The sequence below is a fragment of the Rhinoraja longicauda genome, chromosome 10, assembly GCF_053455715.1.
Source record: "Rhinoraja longicauda isolate Sanriku21f chromosome 10, sRhiLon1.1, whole genome shotgun sequence".
Taxonomy (NCBI): domain Eukaryota; kingdom Metazoa; phylum Chordata; class Chondrichthyes; order Rajiformes; family Arhynchobatidae; genus Rhinoraja; species Rhinoraja longicauda.
The window spans coordinates 22,325,771-22,342,706 of NC_135962.1; the positions used below are offsets into that span (position 1 = coordinate 22,325,771).

Genomic DNA, 16,936 nt, shown 5'->3' on the forward strand with positions numbered 1-16,936 from the left:
TTATTTACAGTGTTTATTAATGATTTGGACGAGGGAATTGAATGCAACATCTCTAAGTTTGCGGATGACACGAAGCTGGGTGGCAGTGTTAGCTGCGAGGAGGATGCTAGGAGGCTGCAGAGTGACTTGGATAGATTAGGCGAGTGGGCAAATGCATGGCAGATGCAATATAATGTGGATAAATGTGAGGTTATCCACTTTGGCGGCAAGAACAGGAAAGCAGAGTATTACCTGATTGGGGACCGATTGGGAGAAGGGGAGATGCAACGTGACCTGGGTGTCATGGTGCACCAGTCATTGAAAGCAAGCATGCAGGTGCAGCAGGCAGTGAAGAAAGCGAATGGTATGTTGGCATTCATAGCAAGAGGATTTGAGTTTAGGAGCAGGGAGGTTCTGCTGCAGTTGTACAGGGCCTTGGTGAGACCGCACCTGGAGTATTGTGTGCAATTTTGGTCTCCTAACCTGAGGAAAGACGTTCTTGCCTTAGAGGGAGTACAGAGAAGGTTCACCAGATTGATCCCTGGGATGGCGGGACTTACATATGAGGAAAGACTAGATAGACTGGGCTTGTACTCGCTGGAATTTAGAAGACTGAGGGGGGATCTTATAGAAACATATAAAATTCTTAAGGGGTTGGAGAGGCTAGATGCGGGAAGATTGTTCCCGATGTTGGGGGAGTCCAGAACCAGGGGTCACAGCTTAAGGATAAGGGGGAAGTCTTTTAGGACCGAGATGAGAAAACATTTCTTCACACAGAGAGTGGTGAGTCTGTGGAATTCTCTGCCACAGAAGGTAGTTGAGGCCAGTTCATTGGCTATATTTAAGAGGGAGTTAGATGTGGCCCTTTTTGCTAAAGGGATCAGGGGGTATGGAGAGAAGGCAGGTACAGGCTACTGAGCTGAATGATCAGCCATGATCATATTGAATGGCGGTGCAGGCTCGAAGGGCCGAATGGCCTACTCCTGCACCTATTTTCTATGTTTCTATTTCTGTATTTATGCTAATATTTATGCTAATTCCATAACCTTCTCTTATGTAACAACTTTAACATACAACCTTCCAAATGTCTTATGAAATTACCTAAATATCTACTTGTTTCCCTCAAAAATACCCAATTTGTTAAATAGATTCAGAAGCACAAATATTAAAATTAAAATATCCAGCATTGTTTCAAATTCAACTTTGGAATAAATTATATGCACAAGACATAGTTTATATCTTTAGTCCCTTCTAAGAGATCATTCCTGGTCACATCTTGCCATTAATGCCAAACATGACCATCCTTGACTTTCCCTTCACTATTTGCAGGCTTGTGGGAGCTTCAATAACTAGTGCAGGAAGTTTAAATTAGTTTAGAGATGCAGCATGGAAACAGGCTTTCGTTGGCCCACTGAGTCTGCGCCAACCAGTGATCACCCGTATACTAGTTCTAGCCCTACACACTAGGGTCAATTTACAGAGCCAATTAACCTACACACCTGTTTGTCTTGGGAATGCATTTCTTTTGTTTGTGCATGTTCTCATGTTAAGGTGAATAGAACTTTCTGCTATCTAAAAGAAGGTCCATGACTAAACAATTCACAGTAATTGTGCAAAAAACAACGTGCTGGAGTAACAGTTGGTCACGTAGCATCTCCAGAGAGCATGAATGGGCGACATTTCAGGACAGGAACCGTCTTCAGAGTGATCAAGATTCCAGCATCTACAGTTCCTTGTGTTTAGTGTTATTGTGACTCCAGCAGCCACAGTTCTATCAGAAGCTGTCTTGCCATTAAAAGACAGGATATGAAAAGCTGATAAAATGGGTAACAATGACAAAATGACTTGATTTTGCTTTGCCCAGTTTACAGATTATCAGAATTATATTTTGACTGGTTGTGTAAAGGATAATCCCACGATGGAACGCTCTGTTGCTTTGTGTAATGGCATCTCACAGTGGGTTCAGCTTATGGTTCTCAGTAGACCTACACCACAACTACGAGCTGAAGTCTTCATCAAGTTTATTCGCGTCGCTCAGGTATGGATGGTGGGAGTGGTTTTTGCAAAATGTGTAAATAGTTTTGCCAAAATATTATTGTCACAGCGGATGATGAGAAAATGTTTTAATTTATAGATCTTCATTGTAATTAATCGATTGTTAAGGTAATAGTATCAAGACGGCTAGAAAATCATAGGACAATTAAAGTCAACATGATTTGATTAAGCACGTGATCCATTTCCTTCCATTCCCTGCACATCCAAAAACCTCTTAGTTACACCTGTTATATTTGTCTCTGGCTCTATGCCTGGCAGTGCATTCCAAGGGAAATTGGATAAAGGGTATTAGTGTATTTGGATTTCTAAAATGAGGTGCCACATAACTATGTATTGGCTTGTGGATTGGATACAGGTTTGGTTAGCTTACAGAAAACAGTGAGTTGGATTTAATTCGTTAAATTTAGGCTATGACCAATGGGGTTCCTATAAAGATAAGTACTGCAGCCATAACTATTTGTAATTTTTAGCAATGAATTAAATGAAGAAGCTAAATGAGATTTTGCCAAATTTGCCAATGTTGCTCTGTCTCTTGACTCTGTAAATTGTGAGGAAAGATATAAATGGGTTAGGTCTAAGGGCAAATTTAAAATGGCTGATAGACAGTTATATTGAAGAATGTGAGGTTATTCCCTTTTGTAGAAAGAATATAAATGCAGAGTATTGTTTAAACAGACAAGGACTAGACTAGTGCTGGACACAGGAACCTGTGTGTTTTAATACATGGAACGCAGGTAGTTAGCATGGAGATGCAGTAAGTGATTAAGAAACCAAATGGAATATTGGCTTAATTGAAAGGAAGATTATAAAAGTAGAGTTAGTTTGCTGTATGTGTGTAAGGGATTAGTCACACCACACCGGGAGTACTGCACTCTTTTGTGGGCTCCTTGTTTAAGAAGAAAAATATTAGCATCTGAGGCAGAGAGTTCATTAGTTTGATATCTGTGTGAAGAGGTTGTTGTGAGAAACAATTGAGCAGGTTGGGCATATACCTATTGGAAATGATCTTACTAGCTAAGATTCTGAGCATTGTCTCCAACACCCTCCACTGTTTTGACATTTCTCAGAGTGAGTCCCAACTGGCTCATTTTCACAGTGGATGACTGATTTGTCTACACCTTTATCCCACTTAAGATGGTCGGACCTTCACTCCTAAAGATTCCTGCCTACTTCCTTTCCTGGTGATCACCCGTCTACTTCCTGCCCATGCCTCAGGTGTGATCACCTCAGTCTCACTCCTATCTATGACTCTCTCATTTTCCCGGACAATCCAGAGCTCCAATTCTCTGATGTGGTCAGCCAGGAGCTGCAGTGTCACTTCTTCAGGGAAACTGGAAGTTCCCCTGACGTCCCACATCCTGCAGGAGGTGCCACGACTGCCATACACAAAAATATATCTGGAGCTGAAGCCAGGATTAGAACAGCTATGATCTTACTAAATGGTGGTGCAAGCTCAGAGGCTCATTTGGCCCGATCTTGCTTCTATTCTTTACGTTTTAAATTCATAATTTGTTGGGTAATCCAGTTTGTTTCATTGGTTTCCCCAGATATGTAGATAGACAAATAAGGCAAGAAATCCAATTGAATTTATTGTATCCATGTTTTCAAATCTCTGGGGTGCTATAATAGCATAAAGGTATCATTTCAACAGCAGCAATATTATTCATTACAGGCAAAAACTCAATTTGGATAATAGAGAATCACCCTTATGGAATTCATAAAGCTATCTAAAAAATATCTGGGATATGGAATAAAAACTAACTCGTAAAATTTAATTTTTAAAAAATAAATAAATAAATAAGCACAAAATTTATATTTTTCCAACCCCCAAACCCTGGTAACATGGAGAGGGGAAGGGAGGGTTTGCCCATACTAATGCCTTAAATAAAGTGGCAAATCACCATGAGCTTCAATCTCATGCAATGCGGAAAACAAACAGTCTCAACAAAAGTAAATGATTAACTTGTCATCAGTACATAATTATAACTTAGCAAGTTAATCGTTCTTTAACATTGCACACATAGGAAAATATGTGCCCTTGAATATTTCAAATTATATATTTTGTTGTTTTGAGTCTAGGTGGTGATTATAATAATGGGTTGCAGTACAGTAAACCTGAAGCATTCATGAATCTGCCGTTCCTCTCATCTAATTACTTAAATTACTTAAATTATTGCATCGTATGGGAGGCACATTCCCAATCTCGTTGTACACGTGGGTACAATGACAATAAAGATATATTGTATTGTATTGTATTGTATTCAGAATGCATTATCATCTGGTTCTCTCCTCAGAAACTCCAGCAGCTACAGAACTTTAATACACTAATGGCAATGGTTGGAGGTTTGTGTCACAGCTCAATCTCCAGACTCAAAGAAACAAGTGCTTGTGTTCCTCATGAAGTGAATAAGGTTGGTTTTTTTTCTTGGAGTGCTCTACACAAGTGGTTATGATATTGCAAGACTGATAGTAACTGCCTTAAATTTGATAAAAGGTTGGGCCTGGATTTTACTGTCGTGGACCCCATCATCCCATCTTGCTGTTTGTGCTCACATCTTGTCTAAATTTTCATGTTGCTTGAGACCTGGATTTGGGAGGTTGTCTCCTGTTGCCAGCAAAGTGCATTCCACTCCAATACATGTAATTAGTAGGATGATAGAGGCCCCAAGTAAGAGGTTACATAGGAATAGCATCTGATTGTAGCAACATTCAGTCCCCTACTTCCTATGTAACATATGCTTGACCATCGCTCCATATATCTAATATCTTCTACATTTATATGTATGAAATTACATTTCTCCATTTGTGAACCAACACAGTGTATATTACAGACTATCAGATTTGGAAGAACTACAGAAAGGCATAGGCAGCAAAGCTGCTGCCTCACAACACCATTTCTTGGGCTCAATCCTGACCCACAGGGAATATGCTTGTTTGACCTTAAACTGAAGAAGGTTCTGACCCGAATAGTCACCTATCCATGTTCTCCAGGGATACTGCCTGACCCGCTGTTACTCCAATATTTTGTGCCAGCCGTGTTTAACCTTTGACTGCATGGGTTTTCCCCAGAAGCATAGTTTTTTCCCCACATTCCAAAGGCAAGCAGGTCGATGGATTTATTGGCTGCTGTAAATTGCCTCTGGTGCATAGATGAGTGGTAGAATTTGGGGGGGAGGCGGTAGAGGGAAAATTAGTACAGGGAAAATGGGTAGGAGAGTGGGATTTTTTGGCTAAAATGGCCTACTCTTGTGTCATTAAAAACATGGAAACATTATGGAAATTACCTGGATCCTGAAAGCCAGTCATTTGGGGCTGAAATCCATCAGTTCACCAATGAGGATCTGAATGGCAGCAGGGCCTTGACTAACACGAGAAAGCAATATTGGGCAGGCCTGAGCAAGCCTCAGCCATGAAACTCCTCTGGAAATCGGAGAAGCTTCCAGCTTTTTCGTCTGTCAAAAGTGTCAAGTCAAGTCAAGTCAATTTATTTGTATAGCACATTTAAAAACAACCCACGTTGACCAAAGTGCTGCACATCTGACTAGGAAAAAAAGAAACATACAGTGGCAGGCAGCCAAACACAACGGCGCGGCCATCTTGAACAAAATGTTAATTCAATCACCCACAGTCCAACAATAAAAGCACTAAACAGGCACCCAAATTACCCAACCCCAAAAAAACCCCCAAAACACAGTCCAACAATAGAAGCATTAAATAGGCATTCAAATCACACACCCCAAAACCCCCAAAAACACAGTCCAACAATAAAAGCATCAAACAGGCACTCAAACCACCCAACCCCAAAAACACACAAAAAAGAAACATCCATCAAAGAAACATCCATCACAGTGAGTCTCCTCCTCCAGTCCTCTCTCTCCTCACTGTGATGGAAGGCCACAATGTCTTTCCCTTCTCCCGCTGTCCTCGCCCGCAGTCAGGTTGTTGTGGTTGCAGGCCGCACCGGACGGTCCACAGCGGGCCAAGCCTAAGGCGCGTCGCGTCGCAGCCGCTCCCGCAGCCTCCGAAGACGGCCGGCTCCGCTGATGATAAGTCCGATCCGGGGCGGGTGAACACGCTGCTGCTGCCGCTGTTGTTGCACGTCGGGGCGGTCGTGGCTCCCGACATTGAAACCCCCGCCCAGCAGAGAAATATCCCGCGGCCATCCTAGGCCGCGCCGGACGGTGAAATGTCCGCGCCCCAAGCCCCGCGATCCGGGGCGGGCGAACACGCTGCCGCTGCCGGAGCTCCCGATGTCGGAATCCACGCGGCCCGAGCCTAAGGCGAGTCGCAGCCGCTCCCGCAGCCTCCGAAGACGGCCGGCTCCGGTGATGGTAAGTCCGATCCATGGACTTGGATGGTAAGTCCGATGGAGGCTGACAGCTCCAGGAGTTGGGCCGATGGTAGGCCGCAGCAGGAACGGAGACACGGCCCAGAAAACAAAGGTCGGGTCTCCGTTCTGAAGGGACACATATTTACAGTGTTACAGTTTCCCCCTCCCCCCCACATACACACATAGTACACAAACACAAAAACACCACATCACAACTACAATTAAGACCAAAAAAAAACAACAAAAACACAAAGACAAATGGACCGCAGGTGAGCGGCAGCTGCTAGGGCAGTGCCGCCATTTTGTCGTTGTGTGAGATCTTTTAATCTTTGTAAACATGTACCACATTCAGAAATATTTAAAACTGCTGAAAATTAAATAAAGAATTGAACTTTTCAAAATCCAAACAACTAAGACACTTAAAAATATGAAACGAACTGAAAAAATAAACAAACTTTTCTTTTCTGTAGCCCAACAATCCTCAGTGAACGCAGTATACACATGGATCCTACTGTAATATGGCACAAGATTTAAAAGCAGATTCCCTTGTATAAGTGGATGGCATTCTGTGTGCTCACAATATGGAGTTCAACATTTGGAGTGTGAGGAGTTCAGTGGCAGAAAATAATTGATCAACACTGAGAACTAGCATTCCAGGAAAATGCAGTTGATATCTTCTGATTGCAGTATCTCTCAACCCCTTACCGTCTGTGAAAGGGGCAATGCATGCTGGGCAGTTGCTCCACAAATAACATGCTCTCCAGTGTCTTGTATATATACATGTATGAGTTTACAATTCTTTACATATGAACCTAGCCAATGTATATTACAGATCATTGCATTAACCAAACTTCATGAGCTTGGTCATTAAAGCTCATTGCAGTGAGTACCAAACTCATGGTTGGTACTAACCAAGCTGTACCAAATACCCAGGGATAGGAAGCTTCCAGCAGGCATAATGTAATCAAAAAATGGGAACAAGAATGCAAGCTGATCTCCCCCTTCCTTGTTCAGGAGTTGCTCTACTATTACCTGGCTGAGAACCTTTCCCTAATGTCGGAAAGCATCATTACAAAACCTCCTAACCTCTTCAGATAGTTGAAAGGAGTAGATTAAATTTGTTCTTCATCCATATATTGGTGCCAACAGAGGGTGAAATGTCTAAAAATTCCCCACATAATATGCACTTTGTGAAAAACTATACCTTATTAAAGATTTATTTATCTTCTTATGTCATCATTTGCAATATTAAGTTATATTTTAGCAATGGGAAATTAAGACATGAGATAAAGACGACACAATGGACTGAATGTTTATCTGCATTGTAATTTTTTTATGAATGTATGGGCAGAGTTGGATGATCTTAAACATATTTAATTATTGAGAATATTTTTGAATTATTCAGGCAGACTTGTGCTGTGATTTGAAACTGGATTGACAACCATAATTCCTTATCAGGAGCCACAACTACCATTTGATTTCTCAAAATCCAGTATCATCAATTCCTAGGAATTTCTTATTCCTTTGACAGAAGTGATTCAGAAACGAATTCAGAAAGAATTTACATGATTTCACCGTTGCCTCTGGACACTATTGCATCTGCAGCCAAATCAAACATGGCAAAAGATATATTGTACTGAACATAAACTACCACATCCCATTCTAGACAATAGACAATAGACAATAGGCAATAGGTGCAGGAGTAGGCCATTCAGCCCTTCGAGCCAGCACCGCCATTCAATGCGATCATGGCTGATCACTCTCAATCAGTACCCCGTTCCTGCCTTCTCCCCATACCCCCTCACTCCGCTATCCTTAAGAGCTCTATCCAGCTCTCTCTTGAAAGCATCCAACGAACTGGCCTCCACTGCCTTCTGAGGCAGAGAATTCCACACCTTCTGAACTGATAAATCAATATTTGCATGGTGAACATGACAAAAATCCTGATGACAGCAGTGAAAGTACTGCAGACTTTAAAATCTGTATCAAGAGTATTACAATCACTGCCAAGGCTGGTAAACCTGCGATACTAGATTCCTGGTGATTAAGCACCAATGGCAGGTGACTCAAGGCAGAGTTTACAGTCTCACAGGAGCAAACCGTTTTTGTAAATAGGCACAGTGGTGGACAATCACAGTGGTGGACAATTACAGTGGTGGACAATCACAGTGGTGAACAATCACAGTGGTGGACAATTACAGTGGTGGACACTCACAGTGGTGGACAATCACAGATGGCTTTTGTAATAATACTTTCGCATTTGCATAAATTTATGTTGTTTCATTCCTATACTTTTATTGGCTATAATCTCTCATAACTATTAAAGAAAATATATATATGGTTAAGATAAATGATTCATTGAAGTAAAAATATTCAGAATCTGTAATCTTGGGATTTTCAATTTAGGTAATGAATGAAATGACTGAGCTGCTTTCGTCTAGTGGAAACTACAACAGCTATCGACGTGTGTATGGTGATTGCACAGACTTCAAGATTCCTATTCTGGGCGTCCACCTCAAAGATCTTATCTCACTACATGAAGCCTTGCCAGACAATGTTGAGGATAGCAAGATTAACGTACATAAACTGCAAATTCTGTACAACCATATCAACGAACTTGTCCAACTTCAGAACACTGTGCCACCTCTGGAAGCAAATAAAGATCTGGTGCATTTGCTCACGGTAAGTTGGTCTTACTCGATGATGTCTCGTTCCTTCACGTGATAAACAGTCCTAAGGTAGACATTTGCACAATGACATTTCAAACAATGTGGCATTTAGGATATCAAAATGAAATGATAAATGTAAACAAAGTGCATAATTTGTAAATTAAATAAAAAACCCAGGGTGTTTACCATGTTATTTAAATGCATGTTGGTGTAATTGGTGAAAAAATCTGAGCCAGCAAAATGCAACTGATGTCATTTCGCAGGATGCTTATGCTATTTATGAATGATTTGGACTTAAATTGGTTGGTTAGTAAGTAGACAACACCAAAATTGGTAGTGTTGCAAACAGTAAGGAAGGCAGTCCAAGTCTACACTGGGATATAAATCAGTTAAAAAAACGCACAGAGAAATGTCAGATGGGTGTTAATCAGGGCAAGTGTGAGCTTTTGGACTTTGGGGTGATCGAAGGTAAGAAAAAATATATGGTTAATGGTAAGACCTTGAACAGTATTGTTGTACAAAGGGATCTTGGGGTCCAAGTCCATAGCTTTCTGAAAGCGTCAGCATAAGTAGAGTAATATAAAAAAGGCATATGGTATGCTTGCCATCATCAGACAAGGCATTACGTATGTTATGGCAACTTCGATTCTTCCCATTGAGTCATCTCCACTTGCCATTTCACGGAGGAATGGAGTGAACATTCTTGACGCAAACAACAACGGAGAGATCTTCACGACGTTTCAGTTTAATTAGTCGTTTATTGAAGTAGTGATACAAACAGATTAGTGTTTCTCCCGTTGCTTATTTGGAAAGAATTAGTATCCTGCCAAGCTCCTCTCGTGTCTGACGCATTACGTCTCTGCTGGCTCATAATTCTGGCTCCTCTCAGTCCATATATGCACATATGCCCATTTATGTATTCATCTCACGATAGACTGTAGGCTGCCTCGCCTACAGTCTGTCTGTCCTTTTCAAACTCTTTTTGTTATTTTTGATAAGTTTTAAAAGTTTGTGTAAATGTTCTCTGGTTTGTTTTATGTGGGGGGTGGGAGAGGGGGTCGGGGGAAACTTTTTTTCAATCTCTTACCTTGCCAGAGATGCGATTGTTTTCCGGATCGTATCTCTGGTCGCTCTGCGGCCTAACATCACGGAGCTGGAGGTCTTGCCTGGGACTGACCTTGAGTCACCACGGGGGCATGGACATCATCTGAGCCTGCGATCCCTTGCCTGGGATCGACGCTCCAATGCAGCCTGCGGACTTTAACATCAGAGCTTACAGTCTCGGGTTGAGACCGGTTGGGAGCTCCAAAAGCTGCATGAGGTTTGACTTGTCCCGACCCGGGGTAGATCGCCGGCACGGGGAGCTGAGATCCCCCCCCCCAACGAAGGAGCTTGATCGCCCCGACGGTTACGGGAGGCAAGATCATCCCGTCAACGGAAGGTTAGAGCCCCCGACCACTGGAGGACAAAGAAGGGAGAGATTGGACTGTTTTTTACCTTCCATCACAGTGAGGAAGGTGGAGGAGTCACTTTGGTGGATGTTCATGTTAAAATGTATTTTGTGTGTCCTGTTGCATTCTACTGTTATGACTGTATGGCAAATGAAGTTCCTCGTATGTTGTAAAACATACTTGGCTAATAAAGTTTTATTGTGATTGTGTGTCTAAAAATAATACAGCGGGATACAAAATAATATAATATGCTAAGGCAGCTAGTACAAACACAAATGGCTCCTACAACGTATAAGAGTCAGAAAGTCATGTTGCAACTTTATAGGACTTTGGTTAGGTTGCATTTAGAGTATTGTGTGCAGTTCATGTTCCCTTTACAGGAAGAATGTAGAGGTTTTGGGAGAGAGGGCAGCAGAGGTTTACCAGCATATTGCCTGAATTAGAGGGCATTAGCTATCAGGAGAGGTTGGACAAGCTTGGATTGTTTTCTCAGGAGTGTTGGGGATTGGGGACAGAGGCGAGACTGACAGAAGTATACAAAAATTGAGCAGTACAGATTACGTAGTTATTCGGATTCTTGCAGTGGACCTCAGGTGGAATCCAGGGGTGGAACAGAAGCTTGCTGAGAGTCCTCTGCACTGCTTATTTGGACGCAGCGATACCTGGGCTTGAACCTTTTGATTGATGGCTGGGGCTCAGATTGATTGATTGTCCACTACCTTGTGATTTGCTTTAGACAACGCTGGTTTTAGGGTAATCCTATGGGATGGGTGGAAACTGCTTGCATTCTGTGTCTCCAACTGTCTTCAGATACAGATCCTGTATTAACTTACCACTGCCCAGAAATTGAGTCCAGGTCTTCTCAGTCTGTTGCAGTCACCAACATCCAGAACCATGGAAGAGTATGGAATTAAGTCCAAACCAAACCTGGACCTGTCAACCCAATTTCCCTGCTTCTCTTGCTGGACTCTTCAAACTTCTCCTTGCCCTCAGAAACGTTATTCTCAGTGTGCTTAGCAGTGATTGTAACCAAGCTATTTGGTAATAGAAATATTTGCTAGTGGTGTGGTGAAGTAAATAGAGGATGTGCAGTAAATCAAAATTGAAGCATTGTAGAGATGTACACCATTCAAATGTTAAGGATAAACATTTACCACTGGACCATTCAAAATTCTCAGCATTATTTTGCTTCTTAACTGTGATGAAAAATGCAAATAATTCAATTAAATATTGTACTAATTTAACATCCTTAATTTTTATTCATAAGGAAAAGGATAGCTCAATTTATTATTTTTAATGTTATTTTCCTAAATTCTAAGAAAATGAATGCTGTTAAAAAAATTCAAACATATCACCACTATAGCCCTAATGTAATGTGCCAATATAATAACATTAGTCAAACCAAAGTTAAGAATGTTTTGACCTCTGCATTTTTATTTAAATTATTTGCTTTGGTCTTTTGAATGTTTCTAAAACTTTCAACTCTTTATTTCCCAAGAATAAACAAAATTTTAACTCGTATAAAATGTGAAATTTACAATTTAAGAAACTTTAATCATGATTCACCTGGTCGTCACTTTGATACTAAAATGCTAGTTTCGATCTTGCATGTGATAATGCAATAAAACTTTAAGTTGACATCTTCTGGTTTGCTTTCTCATTTACATGCTTAAAACTATACATCAAAATCAATTGTATCGAAATGCTTCAGGAAATCATTTGCACGGTTCAGTTACTAGCAAATTAATGAGCAAAACCAAAACCGCTGCAAGTAATTTTACTCACCAAATAATACCGTTCTGAACTTTATTGCATCAAAGTAAAATCCGATTAATGGAAAATTTAAATTTGTTTGGAAATTTCTTAATGAATAAGTATCAGTGCATTACATTTTACCCCTACCTTCGCACCCGACCTACCCCCTCTTCATCACCATTGACAACTCTTTAACACCTCCAGCCATACAAGACCTATTATCACTCACATTTTCAAATTCTGGCTTCTTGCATTCCCCGATATTTACCTCCATCATTTGTGACCTTTTGTTCAGTAGCCTTTGCCCTTAGCTCTGTAATTATTTTCCTAAAGCGCTCCACTTCTCTCTTGTCCTTTAAATCTACCTCTGATCGAGCCTTTGGTCAACTCTTCTAATATCTTTCTGTGACATGGTCTGCATTTTTACATTTCTATTTCATTGTATTAATTTGGTCTGATCCTATTAATTGCTGTTGGGCATTTTATTAGGTTACCTATCCCATATAAAAGCAGGCTTTTATTTTGTTTCCTCAATATTTATTAAAAATTGATAGTTTTTCATAAAGATAAGCTCTTTAAATACTGCTTTCCTTTTCTTGCTGTGGTTTATCTAAACCACATGGCCACGATAAAATTAACAATGTATGAAATACAATTATGAGAAGATAAATACATTTTGTGTTATTGCTTCACTTTGACATTACCACACTTCCTTTTGTTTATACAGACTGTAATTTAGCAGAGCACTCTGAAGTTCCATTCTGCAAACAGAATTTGTGAATTTATATGAGTATTAATTTGATTGCACGATTGTCTGCTGACGCCATTTTTGGCAGATGCGTGTAAAAAAGTCAATCAACTGCCTTTTGGTATTTACAGTGCTGGCTGCGGGTGGAAAAGCATGTAGATGATTACTGAAAGTACAATTCACTATTCGGAATGTGAAATCTGTCCTTTCCACGGCTGTTGTTAGATGTAATCAAACAGATTCACATAGTGTTCTTCAATTAGACGGTCTTATTAGGGAATATTAACCTCTTGGTAGCCCTTTAGGGAACGTGAAATAAAATCCAGTTGCTGATAACAAATTAAAATGCAAATCAGTCACAAATAGCAGCTTCAGACTGGTCACCATTAACTTGCTCCTCTATTTTGATTTTCCAATGATCATTGACCATTGTGGTAATGTGGAACAGTATCATTTTTCAATGTAATGCCTAAAGTGATTCAATATCAGGCTTTATACACGTATGTAAAATTGATTTTTTTTGTTGAATAATTTGCTCTTTTCCCAACAAATTGCTGATCAAAGCTTTGCTGTGAGTCATCTCCAGCAAACACTTTGTGCATCTCCTAACTACCCACTCAAGAGAAGCAATAATGGAGATATTACTGCTGTGCCTATACTGCTGTCAAAGCTGCTGATAATGGGAAGATTTGGGGATGGGACTGGAGGTAGATGATAGTGGAGGTGAAAATGTAAAGGAATAGATTTGCACCAAATGTTCTGTACCAGGAGGGGATTGCTCAAATGAAGTAATGAGACTAACATCAGTCTGCTTTGAGCAGCATTGATTTAGGAAAGAGGGATATTTTGAAAAGAATACGTTCATTTAGCAGTCTTCCAGTGAATTTATTTTGTTGTCTATTTGCAATACTAATTTGTTGCTTGCTTTGTCAGTTTAAAACATGTTTTGCCAATTTTGTAAAGTGGTACATTTTTATGCTGGACAGTATTTATGTAAAAATGCAGGAGAGCTATCCCAGTAAATGTGAACTTATTCTTTGGTAATCTTGTCGCGCAACCTTAGAATCACCACAACATGTCTCAGTAAAGGGAATGTATACGTAATATATCTGTTTCTGAAAACTTAAAGTATTAGTAAACATTTGCTGAAGATGGAATAACGTTAAACTCAGATATTGTCTTCAGTTACATGTTAATGCTCATATGAATAATGCTTATTGTGGCAAGACCTTAGTTCTGGGTGAGGATACCTGTGTAATCTTATTCCAGCAAGGTTGTCAAAAAGAGGTGAGAGAATCAGAAGCCATAACCACACTTGAGATCTTAGCGTAAAATATTCTGTATCTGGCTTTCTTTAAAAGGTTTTATTGATGCAGTTAGATGAAGTGTGACTGCAATAACTACCATTTTAATGTTTGCCATCTGTAACTGGTAGATCAGAGTAACTGGTGCCCTCTGTAGATTTTTGCGGTGGCTTGAATCATCAGTAAATCATTAATTGAACTGCAAGAGTATAACATTTCTTAATTAGTGTTTTTTTTAATATACAATAAAAGGTACTTGCCAAACATGGGTCACTTATGTAGTGCGGTGAGTGAATTCCGAAACATTTGGTGAAAGCAGTTGGTGTAACTGATATTTTGCACTATTTCAGCTCTCACTGGACCTCTACTACTCAGAAGATGAAATTTATGAGCTTTCATATGCACGTGAGCCACGAAACAATAAAGCTCCAGTAAGAAACTTTCCTCATACCATTTCTGTCACTTGATATTGCTGTTTCACATTAAGTGCATATTGTGATATGCATTACTGCTGATTGAAGCTGCAATCATCTTGTCAGATTGCCAGATAAGTTATATGTCATGAAATTGCGGTTGGTGAAATTTGAAAGACAATCAGATTTGATCATGTTCAAATCAAGAGCTTTATGGCTCCTGAAGCATGTAATTGATTTTAGACTGAAAGCATATGCAATATCTGAAACTCTTTCACTTAGGGTTTCAGCCGAACAAAAAATCTCCAATATAATATGGAAGTTATATTAAAAGTAATACTTTTTTGTGGTACTTATGTACAGTATGCAGAGGTCAGTGTTAATTGTAATTGTAACGCCAAGGTGACTTGAACATTTGTTGTATTCTCAAAATATTGGTGAGCCACATTTTTGGTATGTATGTAAATCAGGTGTCAGTCCATTAGTCCTGTTTCATGTTTCTCTGGGGAAGATGTTTGATGAGTATCTGATATAATCCTGCTTACTTTATACCATTGCCTAAAATTAAAATTAGCTTTGTTCAGATGTCAACTTGTTTAAATAATGCTGCATTATCAGTCTGCATCCACTTGTTACTGTGAACCATCTTTTTCTGATTCAGGTAGGTGCAATCAAAATTAAATCAGTTGAGGATAATTCACTAACTGGATTCTTTATCATTTACTAGGATATTTCTGTACAATTGGAGTGGCAGTTTATGTACCATTGACATCTTATTTTCAACATCCTTATTTGTGTTATTCGAACTGTGAGGCAAGGGTGTTTTAGTGTTTCTCTTTGAAAGAAAAACTAGAGTGTGAAGTAACAATGGGATTCAGGTATTAGGGCCGATTCTTGTTATCCTACTGTAGGGTGAGCATTTATTTTCCAGGAATATAGAAATGGAGTACAAACATTTCAGTGTAAATTAATTCCTGGTGGGTATTGTTGAATCTTTATTAGATAAATAGCTGGAGGCATATTTCTGTAATTCTGGTAGTCTTGAGTTGATTCGGCCAGTCTGATGGAATATGATCTTGTAATGCCCTAGTTTCCCATTTTTCAACACCCTACATCTAGATCACCCAAATTTATTTTAGAGGCATAGTCAATATATTAAATATTACTGAAATGTACTTGCAGCTTAGAAGCTCGTCTTTGACCCAACAGGCACCAAATGGAGATAATGCTCCAGAGAAACCTTCTTCCGTCCTTCACTTAATTCCATCACCATGTTCTGTGCTTTCAATCTTGAATTTGACAAGCATCTCTATCCTAGCCACCTCAAATATTCATGATGGCAATTACTTCCACATTCTAAAAACTACCTGGGTAAAATAGATACTTGTGAATTCTCTATTTAATTTATTATTGGCTGTCTTATATTTATGGCCCATTAATTTAACCTGCCAAATAATAAAATATTTCCGACATTTACCCTGTCAAATCCCTGTGTTCTCTTTTGTACGGAAATTACCAATCTTGTCCAATTTACCTGAGCAGATGAAATCTATTTGGTCATTGAGGCAGTATTTTTCTTTAGCATTTTCTCTAATGCCTTCTATAATATGAAGGCCAGAACTGTTCAAATCACAAACAGCAGATGCTGGATATCTGAAATAAAAACAGAATATGCTGGAAGTAACAGCTTAGTTAAGAGAAACAGAGTTTATGTTTCAGATGAAAAACCCTTCAATTCTTGTCATTACCCTTGTATTTGTCCTTTCTATTTTTTGGTGGCCCTATCCCTATTGTTGCCTTTTAAACGCATATGGTTGTGGAATAATTATTGTAACTGTGGCAATATGGATATGCAAAGAATGGGGGGAATATAAATCATGTGCAGGCAGAGATTAACTTGGCATCATGTTTGGCGTGGACATTGTGGGCCGAATGGCCTGTTCTTGTGCTGTACTGTTCTGTTAAGATAAATTTACTATCATTTATTAATTAACAATTTAAAAAGCATGCTTGTTGTGAAAAGGAATAATAGATTCATGACTTTTTGAAGTCCGTAAACTGTTTAAACAGTCAACATGCAATTAGGCACATCTAATTTAGAGATAACAGGCAGTTAATAATGGGGAGAAACATATTACCTGAAATTGTTGGGTTATCAAAACTGCTTGATGATTCGTATCAAATGATTGCAACAATAAATGTTCTTTCCCCCCATATAGAAGATTTGCAGTT

The 16,936-nt window shown here is 39.6% G+C and overlaps 1 protein-coding gene across 2 annotated transcripts in view; it reads left to right on the forward strand.

Annotated features, from left to right (window-relative positions):
- LOC144597270 (RAS guanyl-releasing protein 1-like) overlaps nucleotides 1–16,936 on the forward strand; it is a 92,221-nt gene that overhangs the window by 59,037 nt on the left and 16,248 nt on the right. The window contains exons 6-9 of one of the 2 annotated variants that reach the window (XM_078406383.1): nucleotides 1,844–2,017; nucleotides 4,329–4,445; nucleotides 8,771–9,046; nucleotides 14,642–14,722. In XM_078406383.1, the coding sequence (XP_078262509.1) occupies nucleotides 1,844–2,017; nucleotides 4,329–4,445; nucleotides 8,771–9,046; nucleotides 14,642–14,722 (648 nt within the window). The remainder of the gene's footprint in view (nucleotides 1–1,843; nucleotides 2,018–4,328; nucleotides 4,446–8,770; nucleotides 9,047–14,641; nucleotides 14,723–16,936) is intronic. The other variant, XM_078406384.1, reaches the window with a different exon arrangement.